Source organism: Ostrea edulis, chromosome 8, assembly GCF_947568905.1.
Source record: "Ostrea edulis chromosome 8, xbOstEdul1.1, whole genome shotgun sequence".
Classification (NCBI taxonomy): Eukaryota; Metazoa; Mollusca; class Bivalvia; order Ostreida; family Ostreidae; genus Ostrea; species Ostrea edulis.
In genome coordinates, this window is record NC_079171.1 from 40,818,747 (window position 1) to 40,836,949 (window position 18,203).

At 33.7% G+C, this 18,203-nt stretch overlaps 1 protein-coding gene across 2 annotated transcripts in view; it reads left to right on the plus strand.

Annotated features, from left to right (window-relative positions):
- The window catches only part of LOC125663226 (uncharacterized), a 74,832-nt gene that overhangs the window by 5,628 nt on the left and 51,001 nt on the right, over positions 1 to 18,203 (plus strand). For both annotated transcript variants that reach the window (XM_056146109.1, XM_056146110.1), the window contains exons 4-13: positions 3,336 to 3,473; positions 7,249 to 7,386; positions 7,510 to 7,647; positions 8,761 to 8,994; positions 10,152 to 10,406; positions 10,915 to 11,049; positions 11,214 to 11,351; positions 12,989 to 13,126; positions 16,520 to 16,657; positions 17,389 to 17,526. In XM_056146109.1, the coding sequence (XP_056002084.1) occupies positions 3,336 to 3,473; positions 7,249 to 7,386; positions 7,510 to 7,647; positions 8,761 to 8,994; positions 10,152 to 10,406; positions 10,915 to 11,049; positions 11,214 to 11,351; positions 12,989 to 13,126; positions 16,520 to 16,657; positions 17,389 to 17,526 (1,590 nt within the window). The remainder of the gene's footprint in view (positions 1 to 3,335; positions 3,474 to 7,248; positions 7,387 to 7,509; positions 7,648 to 8,760; positions 8,995 to 10,151; positions 10,407 to 10,914; positions 11,050 to 11,213; positions 11,352 to 12,988; positions 13,127 to 16,519; positions 16,658 to 17,388; positions 17,527 to 18,203) is intronic.

Genomic DNA, 18,203 nt, shown 5'->3' on the forward strand with positions numbered 1-18,203 from the left:
AAAAAAAAACTACTAGAAACTACGGTACAATACTTTTTGTTGTATGACCTTGAAGTAGACATGGAATTTGTTCTAAAAATAGAAAGCATTGATTCTTTTCAATCTCAAAAAAGAAGGGAAAAGCAGATGTTTAGTTTGTTTAATTTTTCACACAGCAGGAAAAAAGAGTGTACTATATAGCTGAAAATTGCCCAAATTTTAACAAGAAAAATTTGAAGGTTTGCGTGCAAAACCGATCATTTATGTTATTTATTGAATTATAGAAACTTTTCGATGGTTTTCGATGATTTTTGAATAAGATTAATAAGGGGACGAAGACATAGGACGCCAATGAAACCGTCTATTTTTGTACAAAGTAACAGTTTTCTTGTTAATTTCCAAAAAAAAAAAAAAAAAAAAAAAAAAAAAAAATGCACAAAACTATATTCTAAAGTGTTTTATAAAGCCAATTCACTGTGTGTACTTGGACTTAGTTTACATTTGTGACGTCTACTTATTTACGTTATATTCGACTAACGTTGCTGATATCGAAGAATATTCTAAATCCGTCTTTTTAATGTACATTAAAGTGATATTCGACATGATGTTGATCATTTGATGTTCAAAATGAACATTGAATTTGCTTAAATGATATCGATTGAATTATAAATCGGAACTATATAATAAAAAGTTATTTTTGAGGCGCATATATTTTAACGGCAGAAATCTCTCTCTCTCTCTCTCTCTCTCTCTCTCTCTCTCAAATAATGTGTATCCAATTGCGTACTTGCGTATATACAGCTATACGCGCCTGGATTCTGTATGCAGTGGTAAGTTATAATGAAGTTTGGACCTTTTTTAAATGCAAAACCGCAAATCATATAGCTTTTTCTGGTACATGACGTGTTTTGTGTTATGTCGGGCCTAAATTTAAATTCCCCGGTACTTTCTGTAAGAGCAACTCAAAAATCGATCTTGCCCTGTGCAGTAAACATTAGACCTACATATGTAGCCTACACATGTCTTCTGTTATCAAGATTCGTCCCAAACTTTACCTTGCGTTTTCAAATTTGATCAGTAAAGTACAACAGAACCAAGATAATTATTTCTCGCTTCATCGGTATGTTTGAAAGTCAAGTTTTGAAGGAAAAACCGAAGCAGATGTAAAAAACAAAAAAATCAATGTTTTTGTTGTTGAATATAGAATTTAATTCATTCGTGAGACAAGAGTTTTTTTTATATTTTCACTCGTGCTTCGCATTCGTGAAAATATCATAAAAAACATATATCAAATACACACACACACACACACACACACACACACACACACACACACACACACACACATATATATATATATATATCCAAATTGTGTTTTTAAAAAAATGACAGTGTCCGGTATAAAATATTAAAAGAAATAGAATAAACAGTACACAAAGTTAAAAATTATAAAATTATAAGGATTATAAAATGAAAGCGCTTGCGTTAAATTTTTAACTTTGTGTACTGTTTATTCTATCTATTTTAATATATATATATATATATATATATATATATATATATATATATAGAGGGATGAATCTCCGATATAATAGTAAATATTTACTCAATCCTGTGTGTAATCATGCTTAGCAACTATCCAGTATGTTTCTGTGTAACATATTCTCAGCCATGCGGATGTTTTTCGTTAGATGTCATTTTTCTCCCGGCGAGTGAGGGGAAACCATCCCCTTACGAAACAGCCTGTAGAGAAATAAATGTTATGTGATTGAACTCCATCTGATCATCAATTTAAATATACATTTTATAACTGTCTGAAGAGGCATTAAAGCCGAAAGCGCTAACAGTGAAATGTTATTCGAGTTTTGTGTTTCTTGACTTATTATTGGATATATATATATATATATATATATATATATATATATATATATATATATATATATATATTGTAGCAGGTCTGGTGTTCGTATAGTCTATACTTCTCGACGTGTTTGTTTTATTTTATTTTATAGTAGCGACTTCGAAACGACCCAGCTACACTATGATTAGAAACTTTGAGAATAAATTCAATAGAAATGCAAATAAGATTAACAACACTTCATGAATTTATTACCAGTATGAATGTGACAAATGCAAACTCCCAAATCCTAGAACTTAGCCCATAAACTATCAAGAATTTCTCCAAACCCTAAGGTATAATAATTTAGTAAGTTACAAGGGCAAAGTATAAGGACAAAACGGACGAAGAAGACGTTAGTCCAGCATAGGGAGATTGGAAGGAGAAGTATAGCTAGCAAGACCAGATGTCTCGCATCGACGAATTGTTCGCTGCCTGGCTTTATGTAGTAAATTAAACAATAGAAACTGTCATGAAAGTTATTGGCTAAAAGATAAAGTAGGCATGGTCAAACACAACGGGTGAATAATTTACATCGGGATCGAAATTCAGAAATAAAATTAAAAGTAAAACCCAAACAATCACATTATATTAAAAAATTCTGTCTTACTCTTGAAATAAGTATATATCCAACGATAAAACATGGAATATCCTCTATGTATTTCATTTTATAATTTTATAACTCTCTGAAGATGTATTAAAGCCGAAATCGCTATCAGCGAAATGTTATTGAATATTTGTGTTTCTTGACATATCACTGGGTATATTTACAATCAAATACTGGATTCGTTATACAATATATATAGAGCAGAACATTTTTATTTGGAATCCCACTATCGCCCTTACCCGGGGTCGAGTTCACGACATACTAATCAAAATATCCTAGCAGCATGCTAGACCACTCAGCCATCTAGGCAAATTATCCCCATGCTGTCACACGCCACGCGGTTATTGATAATGGAAATGGAACACAGTCATTTAACGCAGATTTAAAAGGATCATGCAAGATACACATTGCATTTATAATATATTTTCACATTTGTATGAATAACCGAAAAGCAATTTTATTTGGATACCCACTTGCGCCTCTACCCGAGGTTGAGCTCATGACATGTGGAATCAAATATCCTAGCAGCATGTAACATGTTTCCAGCGCTCTATACCACTCTACCATCTAGGCAAGTCAAACATTTTACTTTTGATGGCGATGAAATTTACACGACGGTGTCAAACGTTATAGGGTCATTGAGAATGGAAATGGGTTACGGTTTTGTATCTTACTTTATTTCAAATGCAATGTTTATCTTGTATGATCCTCCTTAATTTACGCCTCTTTAAAATGGGGCACAGGAGTTAATGGTAATATACTCCAAATGAAACCTGCATCCCATTGATCGCCAGCAGCAGCCGCAGGTTGCCGTAAAAAGCTTAGTAGTTAATGTGTGATTTTATTCTAAAGGGTGTCCCATTCCTGGATATTATGGAACAGACTGTTCCCTTTCGTGTCCAGTCAACTGTAGAACTATGCATTGCCACATAGAGACGGGGGCGTGTCAGGGTTGTAAACCTGGATATAAAGGTCATCGATGTGAACAAGGTATGATATTATTATGCCTGAGAATGAGAATTCTATGCTACGCGTACGAGCAAACTGATTGGACTTGACAGTCACGTTCCAGGCATAATCCAACTTCATCTCTTCCACTCAAACATCATCAATCGTAACTACTCGGCTATTTCCGTAACCGCAAATGAACCTCGCATGTAGATCGACATGTGTTGCCATGTGTACACAAATGTAACTATGACGTCACAGTCGTACGTTACAATATAAAACGCGAGCTTTCAAATGCATCTAATATATCATACATATCTAAGGTATTATACCACTATTGATGTCCACTTATATGTTTATGTATTAGAATGAATAAAACGTTAATGATACCAAAATTGAATATTTAGTGAAAATCTAACGAACACTTTATACAGGTATTCGGTTCTAGCCTTTTAACTTCCTCCACATGCGCGCTTCCGAGGAAAAAAATACATCGGTTTGATGTAATTCTTGCGCCGATCCACGTCAGAGTCTTCTTACCGGTTACGGAAAAAGACGAGCATGTTATTTGATTGAAAACATGTGGGTCTCTGATACACAATTAAAGTAGTTCCCTCCTACTGTGGCGTCATGAGAATTTGCAAAATCAATGATTTATTTAGATTTATGCATGAAATGGCCATCAATTTTGTTGGAGTGTTTACTAATGTTTATCGTAAAAAAAAATCTTGTTAAACATAACATGTTTAAAAAATTATTATAAATACTATTATGTCGTTTTAGCCAGGTTTTGGTGAAATTTTGATAGTGCTGTTGAAGGAAAGCTGCAATCTTCTGACATTGATATATGATTCTGTATATGTATGTCTCGCATCTTAAAAAATATGATAACCCATATCTTTTATTTAGTTTTAACTCTTAATAAATTTAAATAAATACACATTTTGAACTTTTATCGGATAATGATGCAAGTATGGAGTAAGGAGAGTTTGTACTTTCTAATACGTTGACGGCGCAGTGCTACCGTGAGAGTGATCTCAGCTATACATACAATATTTGAAGTGCACTTTTGTAGTTTTGCTTTGTTTAGGTATAATAAACAATTTATTGCATAGATGTTCGGGATATGGAGATATGGTGTTGCCTTCGAGGAATATCAATTTTCTTGAGTGAATAAATATCCATATATCCCTCACTATCATGTAATAAATGTATAATGTAAAACTTATACGGTACCAATGTTGATGCACCAGATGCGCATTTCGACAAATGTCTCTTCAGTGATGCTCAAGCCGAAATTTTTGGAAAATCGAAATAACAATAAACTTGTAGGAGCTAAAAGGAAAACTAGGGTGTAAAAAACTTGAGCCAAATTCGTCCAAGGATAAGAGCTATGCATGAGGGAGATAATCCTTCATTTTGAAATTAATTTCTAAAATTTATCGCAGCAATTAAATATACATCCGTACTTTCAAGCTAGTAACGAAGTACTTAGCTACTGGGCTGTAGAAACCCTCGGGGACTAACGGTCCGCCACCAGAGGCCTCGAACCAGGGGTCATCATGAAAACTTATACGATAGCAATTTTAATGCACCAGATGCGCATTTCGACAAATTATGTTTCTTCAGTGATTCTTAAGCCCAAAGTTTGAAAAATCAAAATAACAATAAACTTTTAGGAACTAAAAGGAAAACTAGGGTGTAAAAAAAAAACTGCAGCCAAATTCGTCCTAGGATAAATGCTATTGATGAGGGAGATAATCCTTAATTTTGAAATGAGTTTTTAAATTTTATCGCAGCAATTAAATATACAACCATATTTTCAAGTTAGTAAAGAAGTACTTAGATACTGGGCTGTAGAGACCCTCGGGGACTAACAGTTCACCAGTAGAGGCCTCGACCCAGGGGTCATAATGTAAAACTTATACGGTACCAATTTTGATGTACCAGATACGCATGTTGACAAATAATATCTCTTCAGTGATGCCCAAACCGAACTTTTGGAAAATCGAAATAACAACAAACTTGTAGGAGCTAAAGGGAAAACTAGAGTGCCAGAAACTGGAGCCAAATTCGTTTAAGGATAAGAGCTATCCATAAGGGAGATAATCCTAAATTTTGAAATAAATTTCTAAATCTTATCGCAGCAATTAAATATGGATCCGTGTTTTCAATCTAGTAACGAAGTACTTAGCTACTGGGCTATAGAGACCCTCCGGGACTAACAGTCCACCAGCAGAGGCCTGGATCCAGGGGTCATAATGTAAAACTTTTACGGTGCCAATTTTTATGCACCAGATACACATTTCGACAAATAATGTCTCTTCAGTGATGCTCAAGCCGAACTTTTGGAAAATCGAAACAACAATAAACTTATAGGAGCTAAAGAAAAAGCTAGAGTGCCAAAACTGGAGCCAAATTCGTCTAAGGAGAAATACTATGCATACGGGAGATAATCCTTAATTTTGAAATGAATCTTATCGCAGCAATTAAATATGCATCCGCATTTTCAAGCTATTGACGAAGTACTTAGATACTTGGCTGTAGAGACCCTCGGGGACTAACGGTCCACCAATAGAGGCCTCGACCCAGGGGTCATAATGTAAAACTTATATGGTACCAAGTTTGATGCACCAGACTCTCATTTCGACAAATAATGTCTCTTCAGTGGAGCTCAAGCCTTTTTTTTTTTTTTTGGAAAATCGAAATAACAATAAACTTGTATGAGCTAAACTGAAAGAAGTAGGTACAGTTTCTAAAGTCATTTGGCCCAAAATATCGATGATTTCACTTGGAGCTCAAACCCTGGCATTCAAATAAGGAATGCATTAGCAAACCCAAAATCCGCTCAGTTTCATCAGCAAAATGATTTGTGTCATATGACGAGAGCTAGAAGTTGGCAGAAAATTTCAGAAATGCCATTTTCAATGAAAATATCCACAAATTCAGGTGGTTTTCCTTTAAGAAAACATAAAGCGCATCGTCGAGCAAATTCATATTCAAGTATGTTTTTCGTCTTATAATAATACACAATATGTATCATTTTCAATTTGCTCGACAAATGCGGATATCTTTTTCTGTATGACATTTGACACTTTTCAGGCTTATTTTGAAAAAAAGGCGGGAACTGTCTTATTCATGATATCATAATGCTATCCAATTAGGAATATCATTCTGATTTTGTTGACATAGTATACCTGGCATATATTTTCCTTTCTTAAAACTCTGATTAAGGTTAATCCCAGACACATTTTATGGAGTGAAAATGTTTGGGCCTTTTTATGTATACAATCGTACCTTGTTCTTTAGAGTGCTCAAAACTGGAGCCAAATTCGCCCAAGGATAAGAGCTATGCACGAGGGATATAATCCTTAATTTTGAAATGAATTTTCTAATTTTTTTCGCAGCAATTATATATACATCCGTACTTTCAAGCTAGTAATGAAGTACTTAGCCACTGGGTTGTAGATACCCCGGGGACTAACAGTCCACCAGCAGAGGCCTCGACCCAGGGGTCACATTGTAAATCTTATACGGTATATAACTTATTAGTTAATGCAGATATAACAACCACACATCGCTGCTAACATTGTTTCACATATAAAAGGATGAAAATAAATATTTGGTTGCTTTCGTTATCCAAACAACTGTTATTACTATTTATTACTACCTTAGCGCATACATGTACACCAAAGGCACTTGTTTCTGTAAATAAGCTATGTCCTCTATACGATAATATACAGAGGGCATACCATTTTTACAGAAACAAGTGTATGTGATGGATGTGTAAACAGTTCTTTTGATTTTTAATTTGAAGAATGTGACAGCGGAAGGTATGGTGAAATGTGCCAGTACGAATGTGGAAAATGTAAAGACAAGGAAAAGTGTCATCATATAGACGGGGCATGTTTAAACGGATGTGAGCCAGGTTTCAAGGGAGGGGGATGTGTAGAAAGTAAGTAATACTGTGTCTTTTACAAATAATGTTTGGAGATATTGTCGTTTGCACTAAAGATTTAGTATAAAACAAGTATCTGTGATGTACACGTAAACAGTTCTTTTGATTTTTAATTGGAAGAATGTGACAGCGGAAAGTATGGCGAAGGCTGTCAATATGAATGTGGAAAATGTAAAGATATGGATCAGTGTCATCACATAAACGGCACATGTTCAAACGGATGTCAAGAAGGTTTCAAGGAAGGGAAATGTGTAGAACGTAAGTAGTGGTATGACCTCTGCAAATAATGTTTGAAGATATTTTCGCTCGCACTAAAATTTAGTATGAAATTCATCTTTCTGTCACCTCTTCAAACAACCTATGCATGGCATTTTCGTCTTAGAATAAAATTAAAAGTAGTTTGCTTTAATTATTTAAGATCCTTGTTTTCAGGAATCTCCCTTATCATGAACACAAGATCTTAAGTCCATTTTAACGCTTCTGGAAATAATAAACGTAGGAAAATGTAATTATAAAAATCCATATTGTTTTATAGGTACAAATCTGAACACATAGAAAAAGAACAGCATTTCTCGGAAATATAATTATAAGTAAAAGTGGATGTATATCATATATTCTCTGAAAAAAGTAGATAACCACAATACCCCATCGATAAGTTTCGAACCCCGGATTTGGGTTAAACTATGTCCTCGGTAACTCTTGCTTGTCGTAAGGAACGACTAAATGGGGCGGGCCTTCGGGTGAGACAGCTAAAATGGAGGTCCTGTGTCACAGCCCAAAAGTCGTAAGCGCCAAATATAGGCATACATTTTGTAGCCCTTCGCCGGCGATGATGAAGTTTCCATATGAGTGAAATATTTTCGAGAGGAACGGTACACAAGATACAATCAATCAATCAACTACATTGTAAACATTTCAATAGTAAGTAGTAGATTACATTTTTGTCGGTAATATACAGTATTGAAACAGGATTACGCATACAGTATGTTTCTGGCAAATCTAGAGTTCATTTCAGTGGGAAATTAAAAAAAAATTAAAAAGCTTTCAAGAAAAATGTAATGTCACTAGTGTTTATTTAGTATGGTACAACTGTAATATCAGATCATTTACATTGATATTCATTAATACAAACGCAAACATGAAAAATCGCAAAAATTGCATTTTGATTACAAATTCTCACGAACTCAATTTTCCCTATGGTGTTTATCAAGCGTTTGGCGAAGGAGCAATCACTACCTATGTTTAAATCTTAGGTTCTGCACGAACAGGACTCACGACCTCCCGGTTCCGGTGTCTCTGTTATTTTCACTTGATACACTATTAATTATTTCACACAGCTACAACGAACGTTTTTCGTTCTGTTTTATATAGAAAACATAGCATTTAAGAAATCAACATGGCAACTTACACAATATATCCCAAATGACGACACATTCGATGAAAGTAATGCTGTAGATGGGCTCAAATCTAACCTCAGCGCCTGGGGAGGGCAGTGTGCCATATCCGATGTTAATCGACATATAGCTACTTGGAGAGTGGACCTAAATGACATCCTCAGTGTTCGTCACATTACCATTTACTACAGGACGGACAATTCTGCATTGGGTAAGTCCACTGACAATTCGCTTGATGATTTTTAGAAATTCAATGTGTTCCAATTCGATAACCGCTATTGGGCCGTTGAAAGAGCATTGTGGTGTGTAGATGGCGTTATTATGGTGAATGTCACATCTTTGAATAGCGAATATCTGACTTTAGAAAATTGATGTATTGTTGAAATTTGTCTTGTATTTACTTATGGAAGATGGTCAAAAGAAATATGCCAAATTATTCATGTAGTGAAATAAGTTATCACTGATAGTAAGTTGTTCATATTGTAGCAATGAAAACGTTTTCTACTACTTAGAAAGAAATCACTATTAAGAAAGAAATCATGTGTTACGTAAGTCATAAATTTTGTTAGAAGTCATGCTATTATTATAGACCAGTTTTGGGAAACATCAAAATAATAGCAGTTTGTAGTGTTCATTGCACTTGTAAGCTGACCTTTTCCTGGGATGGAAATAAAGACATAACAATCTTTACCTACATAAGTTTTATTTGTTTTTTGTATTTACTGTTTTTAAAACAACACCCCCTTCCCATTGTGGCTGTTGTTGGTCTTGGCAACTTAGCAATGAGTAAAACTTTAAAGTTTTACAATGAACATTGCACCTGTGTATTGACAACCAAATGGTATAGGCCAAAAACACACCATTGCCTAATGTTATATTATAAAATAGCAGATCTTCTTATTCCGGTTGACGGTCATGAGACAATTTACAATCATCCCCAACATCGGTCATTAAATTGTCAATTTTCAATATATACCTGCATTTATGGTTCCCAAAAAAGAAGAATTAAAAAGTGCATTCTGGACATAAAAGTAATATACCGATTTCAATAGTATGATATACGATACTTATGATGGTTTGGTATTTTATAATCTATACTATGGAAAAAAGTATGGATTCACTAAACTATCTTGCTACGATTATGCTCAAATAAGTGATAGATAATTCAGATTGGGTTGACTTTGAATATGTCTGAAAAACGACTATTTACAGCGAGTTTTACTTTGCTTGTAGTAATGAAATATTCCTTTTTTTTAAATTTTTGCAAAGCAGTTCTTTTTCTCACTAGATGCAGTTATTGCAATTCAGTCAGCTGAGTTACAATGCTTTTTATTATGACAATGTAATATAACTTTGGTTAATATTCAGTTTGGCCAACTGACTTTGCTGGAAGGTTTTTGGGGTTCTCCTTATACGTATCAAACACAACCAACAAAACACAGGGAAAATTGTGTTTCCATGACACAAACTACACAACAGCAACCATACCCACCGTCCTTGATATCAACTGTCCAGTGCACGGACGATACGTCATCTATTACAACGAAAGACTACAAGGAAATACCTACCCTGCTGGTTATAGTGATTACGCATTTAATGAACTCTGTGAAGTAGAGGTTTATGGTATGTTGCTGTGGTATTCCATTAACTGAACCTTAAATACCACACATTTTGTATGACGTTAAAATCAACAGTTAGGTATTATTCTCAAGGGAAAAACATATGCATTTATTTATGCTGGCTAACCGTGACAGTCAATATGTTGAATTTAATCTTAGTCATACTGTGAAATGACAAAACAGAAAAATCCAAAGAGAGATATGATCAATTTGAAGAAATGCACGTAAGAGGATCTGAGCCTAAAAAGAATAGCAACACCCTAATACTTGAATTGTCTTCTCTAAAATGAATACATCCAGGAATGTTTATTATTGATCAACGAATTGGACAAAAATAGCTATACATGTAATGTTATTGTCTTCTTTAATTACATATAACTTCCCAAATATAATCGTTCAATGCTATGTTTTAGTATAGAACTTCATGCACCCAACTGTCACATTATGGCCGCGGTAGATTTAAGTACTTATGTTAGAGGACGTCTCTGCTTAGTCGACACTATTTTGCGTAGGGTGTCCCAGTCCTGGGTTTTACGGAAGAAACTGTTCCCTCTCGTGTCCAGATGACAACTGTAGATATTGTCACATAGAGACAGGGGTGTGTCAGGGGTGTAGATCTGGATATAAAGGTCACCGGTGTCAACAAGGTATGTCTTTTTCTTTGCTGAAATAAGTACGTCAGTTATTACTCATTGTGTACCTACTGTGGAAGAGAAAAAATAATTATTTACCCGTTTACAATCACCGATTTGGTTATTTAAGATCATTGCGTATCTATGAGCGATACAGTGTAGTACTTCTATTTGAACAGAATGCAACGATAAGAAGTTCGGTGAAGGATGTCAAGAGGATTGTGGGTATTGTACAGGTTTGACACAGTGTCATCATGTTAACGGGACGTGTTTAAATGGATGTAAACCGGGCTTCAAACCAGGGACCTGTAAAGAAAGTATGTAATTGTTGACTGCAATGCAAGTATAATTATCTATATAAATCAATGGTCATTATGTTTTCGTATGATTACCTCTTATAATGTACTTGTATATGAAATATAACTAAATGTACGATCCATTTACAAGATCGGTAATTAAACAGCTTAAATAGAATCATTGCATTATCTTAGTGTCAACGGTCAATTGCATAAAACACAACAAAGTGAACATCTGTGTTCTCATTTCGAATGGAAGACAGCATATAAACATTTAGTTAAGATGATCAATCACTGGTATATATTTATATTTTCTGAGTTTGTCCCTAGTGAGTGGATATACTACGTTTAAAAATCCTTTGCTGTTATCATAATTAAGCAATAAAGATTTTGAACGATTGAATTAGTTTGAATCACTATAAACTTGAAATTATTGATATGACTCTTGATCAGTGTGTGAGTATTGTTTGTAAGTGTGGTTACATGTATATGGATACCTTTAGTATGAAGCATCATTAGAAAAAGGGTGACATACATTTTAAATTTCAGGACTCCTGCACCCCCTGGGGTCCTAGGGGTGGGGCAAAAACTGTTTTTCAAAAATCTTCTCTACAACCGCACATGTGTTAGAAAAAGTAAATGCATAATGATGTAGAGCAGGAAGGTTTCTACCAAAATTGTGAATTCCATGATCCCTGGGATAGGGGGCTCTGACCCCAGGGTGGCACCAAACTCAGTAAATATTGTTTATTTGTAAGATATTTAAATATAACCTTCTTTATTGCTTTTGATACTAAATTGACACATTCACTAAATATTTCTTTCGAAAGAGCAGGCAGTCCTTTACCGAAATTGTACATTCCATGATCCTAAGGAGTGAGGGTTTCATTTCAGGGTGCTGTCAAAATTGTAATAACGATTTGAATAACTTCTTTAAGTTTGCTGATATTGTATATACTATAAATGCATACTTAGGAAGAGTAAAAGAGAACATCCAAAATAATGGTGAATTTCACAACCTAGGGTTTTGACTCTAGGATGAGTCCAAAATAGTAATATATTTTAATGTTAATACATGATAACTTTGTGCAAAAGTACCCTGTATTGTCACTCTGCAGTACATTTAGTACATGTAGTACTGAAACATTTCCATTATTAAATTACCGCATGTGACGGTCATAACCATGTTTTGAAACTTAAATATAATTGATTTATTTGATCTGAAGATATTTCGGTGGTTGGTACTTTAAACCAAATAAAAATCAACAGAGTAGAGCAATTTGGTGTAAAGAAAAATATATCGATGATATTCCTCGAGATTTCCAATTTCATTTTAATATCATGACTATATGACATTTTCCCGTTTTCCTCATTTAACATTATTTGTAACTCATCGTAGATATATATGTCGTCCATTTATAATTCAAAGGCTTGTTTGGCTAATTCCGTTAACAAATAGTCACGGTATTTGTCCATGGACCTTGCATCGGGGTAATGTCGGAGTAATGTATACAGTGACACTTAATCCCAATGTTTATCATTCAAAACATGTTATTCCAACGTGAGGAGTTTCACTCACATTTATCCATCTATCTATCTATTTATATTATCTATCTATTTAGATATATCTATCTTTCTATCTATCTATCTATTTTCAGCGTGTGACAATGGAAAATATGGTCAGGATTGTGATTCCGATTGTGGAGCTTGCTTAAAATCAGAACAGTGTCACCATGTGAATGGAACGTGTTTAAAGGGATGTGATCTAGGATACAAGGGTGATTTATGCAATGAAAGTAAGTTGTTATAGCAGATAAAGTAACCATGAGATATTGCTCAGTATGACAATTATCATTTATGATTAAGATGTACATTTCGTCTTTGAAAATTTGTGCAAGCATAAACTTCAACGCTTTACGCTGGCATACTTCATGAAGCGTTTACTGTCTTTATAAATGTTCAAAAATAAATCTTTTTTACATGTAGTACAAAACCATTCCCATTACATTAAATAACCGCTTGTGCCGGTCATATACACCATTTTTCAAAACTTTGATATAATTGATTTATTTGAACTGAACGTATTTCGATAGTTGGTGCTTTAAACCCAAATCAATCTAAATTCAGTAAAGTAGCACGGTTTGGATTAAAGATAATTACATCGGTGCTATTCCTCAATATTTCCAATTTTTTTGTGATATCGTGAGTTTTACAAATTTCCCTGTTTTCCTCATTTAAGAGTATTTGTAAATCATTTGAGATATATCTGTCGTCTAATTATATTTTAACGAGGTCGAGTACAATTCGAATTTTCGCGTTCTTTCATGAAGTCGTAAAAAGTGAGCTCTAGATATTTTAACAAATACGGTGTTTTTTAAATAAAAAACTAAAGGACTGTTAATTCATCTTCAAATATAGTAAATTCTAAAGATAATAAGAAAAATTTGTTTTAAAAGTGGTTTTACAACTTGAGAAGACCAGAGCAGACATCAGACAGTATTTCCCGGTGGTTTGAACACATGGGGATATTACAAAAAGAAATTATCTATAGAAAAAAGTTCGACGTCGACCTATGTCCAAAGATAACGTCAGCTAGATCATTTATTTTAATATGTGTTAAAGCGTACATAATGTATGAAAAGGGTGCTATATAAATATGGGCATTATTATTATTATCATAAGCATGTATATACATGTATATTTTCCCCTGCATGTTCATATCTTATTTCCAAACGCCAAGGGCCCTCGTGGGGTAGGATGAAAATACACACAAATGTATGAATACATCATCAGAAGAAAAAAAAAGAAAGAAAAAAAGAGGTGATATACACGACACATGGTTTGAACACAATGTCAGTTATTTTAGATTGCATATATTGTTCAAAATAAATTTCCTAAGTGTATGCTCTGTTTAGTTTACAAGGAAAGAAAAATCCAAAATGGAAAAATAATAGCGATATCGAAGATAGTAAATTAATAGTTAATAAAATTTGACGCAAATCTATTGTAGAACACTTGTTTCTCATTAAAAAAAAACCCAACAAAGATTCTACACTATAGTATTAATGCTGACGTCACACTTTAACCTCACATTGCGTCATACTTAACATGCATTGTGACGCACTTTTGTGTATTCAAAGCATCTCATTCTCACTAAAATAATTCATTTTCTATCAAAAGGTCAATGTAACTTTTATTATAATGCAATCCGTATTTCGAAATATTGTATACGTACGTTATTAAAATGATGAGGATTGCTGTTCTAATGAGAAAGAGGAGGGAGTGTTTTAAGAGTTTTATTGTGCACCGTAGGCCTACATGTATACGTTTCGTTGGTAGATCCTCTAATAAATATCCCATTCCTATATAATCATACTATGGGTATAGTGCACACGTTTTCCAATCACAAATTCTGTAATTTATATATTTCAGATTACATCTATATTGTAAATGTTTTTGGGTAAAACAATACACTTCATAGAGATTTCGGGTATATAGGTACATAATGGCAGTAAATAGTAAACTTAACGACCTGATGATTTTAATTATGTTCTCTGACCTTGCTATGTATACATCCCCCTCCGAATAGTAAAAACTTAACGACCTGATGATTTTAATTATGTTTTCAGGCATTGGTATGCATATTTTTCCATAGTTGAATTATGCATGGAGCCATTGGTAGGCCTAATGGTTAAACTTTTGATAGTATCATTTATAAAGTAGCGTTGTAGTTATTTACCCATGAGATCGAAAAATATATTTGTAAAGTTTTGAGAATATAATCTTGTGATTCTTTTAACTTTTCTGAGATATATACCTATTTCCTGATATTTCTTTATTCTATATCAAACATGCATATGACTATTTAATTTATATTCCCGATCATATGGAAGTTAGTAATGTACTACAATTATCAAGTATCCCAGATTCAAAGAAACATCTAAATCACGCACACAAAATCATTATCACATGTAAGGGTATAACTATTTCAGACTATCAGAAGAAAATGAGATATTCCTCAAGCAATTCCCCAGATTTATTTTCAATCATGATCCATACAAAATAAATTTTAAAAGAGCATAAGTAAGTTCCTATGGAATGAGCAAATTGCAAACAAAATGATACGCGCATCCATCCAACAAATTTGGCCTAATATTGAGGAATAATATAAGAAAAAAAGTCGGCTGAAAAGAAAAGTAAACATTGAGATAGTCCCTTTGAACCGTATACATGTACGCCATAATATTCTTATTTTATCAGTCATTACAAATATATTTGTTGATATATGCAGAAGTTACAACTATATAATAAGTAGATTCTCAAATGACAACTTTGAAACGTTCCCTAATCAATCTTCCGATTTCATTTTCTATCACGATACAGACCCAATAGATTATTTTGATAGATTTGGTAAGTCCCTATGAATTGAGGAAGTTACAAACAAAATTATGGGGTTTCGTCTTCAAAAGTTTGCCTAATAGTGTTTTATGGGAGCCAAAAATGTCACAGGGAGGAAACTTTGAGATGGTCCCTTGGTCTTTCTAAAGGGGACATGTTGATTTTACTTCATTATATTGTCAAATATATCTAAGACTTTTATATACATTGAAAAGATTGAAAACTCTAGGGCAAAAATATGAAAAATATGAAAAGTTCTTTATTTTCGGAGAAAATCCCATAAGGTCCCATAGTAAAGGTGCTGATATTTTGAGACGACCCCTACACAATACTGAACGAGCAAAATCATTTTTTATTTTCTTAATAAAATGTCGAAAGTACAACTCATCAATGATACAAATTTAATAAAAATCTCTAGGGTAGAAATAACTGTATCCGGTCCCCTTAAAAGTTTGTTTGGCTAATTTCCATAAAACATAATCACGAAAATTATCTATGAACCTTGCATTGGTTAACGTTGGAGTAATGCACACAGTGGCATTTCATTCCAATATTTATTACTTCAAAACATCAGTTATTCCAACATGAGGAGTTTCACTTACATACAAAAAATCTCATTCCTCTCTCTCTCTCTCTCTCTCTCTCTCTCTCTCTCTCTCCATCTATCTATCCATCTATCTTTCTATCCACCCAATCATCCATTTCTCCCTCTCCATCTGTCTGGCTATATGTCTGTGATTCATGTTGAATATCGATTGGTATATGATGTTGGTGTGTCTGTATTTTTTTAGCGTGCGACAATAGAACATATGGTCAGGATTGTGATTCCGATTGTGGAGCTTGCTTAAAATCAGAACAGTGTCACCATGTGAATGGAACGTGTTTAAAGGGATGTGATCCAGGATACATGGGTGATTTATGCAATGAAAGTAAGTCGTTATAACAGATAAAGTAAACATATGATATTGTTCAGTATGACAATCGTCATTTACAATTAAGATATACATTTCATTTTTGAAAATATGTGCAGGCGTGAACTGCAATGGTTTACAATGTCATACTTTCTGAAGCACTTACTGCTTTTATAAATTATTTTTTACATATAGTACTAAAACATTCCCATTACAGTAGATCATCGCTTGTGCCGGTCATAACCATTTTTTTGAAAGTTTGTTATCATTGATTTATTTGGATCTGAATATATTTCGGTAATTGCTGCTTTAAAACCAAATAAATCGAAAATCAGTAGAGTAGCGCAATTTGGAATAAAGATGATTACATCCATGCTATTCCCCGAGTTCTGATTTCATTTTGAGACATGGCTTTTAAAAATTTCCCTGTATTTTCTCATGTAACAGTATTTGTAACTCATTGTAAATTTATCCGTCGTCCATTTATATTTTAAAGGTCTGTTTGGCTAATTCCATAAAACTAGTAACGATATTATCTATGAAACATGCATCGTTATAGTGTTGGGTTAATGTACACGGTGACGTATTCCAATGTCCATCTTACAATACATATGTTATTCCAACGTGATGAGTTTCACTCACAAATACTTTCCTCTCTCTCTCTCTCTCTCTCTCTCTCTCTCTCTCTCTCTCTGATTCGTGTTGAATATCGATTGGTATTTGATGTTGGTGTGTCTGTAATTTTTTAGCGTGCGACAATAGAACATACGGTCAGGATTGTGATTCCAATTGTGGAGCTTGCTTAAAATCAGAACAGTGTCACCATGTGAATGGAACGTGTTTAAAGGGATGTGATCCAGGATACAAGGGTGATTTATGCAATGAAAGTAAGTTGTTATAGCAGAAAAGGTAACCATGTGGTATTGCTTAGTATAACAATTGTCATTTACAATTAAGATGTATATTTCATTTTTGAAAATATATGTAGGCATGGACTGCAACTCTTTACACAGGCATGCATGATGAAGCGTTTTTTGCCTTCGTAAATTTTCAAAAATGATTTTTTTTAACTTTACTTAAAATTCATTTCAAAATTAAGGACTATCTCCCTCATGCATAGTTCTTATCCTTGAACGAATTTGACTCCAATTTTTGGCACACTGTTTTTGCCTATAATAGCTCTAAAACTTCATTGTTATTTCGGATTTCAAACATTTCGGTTGAGCATCACTGAAGAGACATATATTGTCGAAATGCGCATCTGGTGCATCAAGATTGGTACCGTATAAGTTTGACATTCTGTTCTCATTACTGTTTGGATAAATTAAACATGAAGTATGAATCAAAATCATACGCACTTTATTCACATATGTGTTGCATTTATGAAGAAATGGTTATCAATACAGTTGACAGAGACATATCACTTGGTTATATCGATTTGATATAAGAATGAAAATGAGAATTGTTAATAGATAAAGCGTCTTTAATATTTTTGAATGACGAGCTGAAAGCCACAGTTTGAGATTCGATCTTCTTCTATAGAGAGTTTTCAATACATTATGTC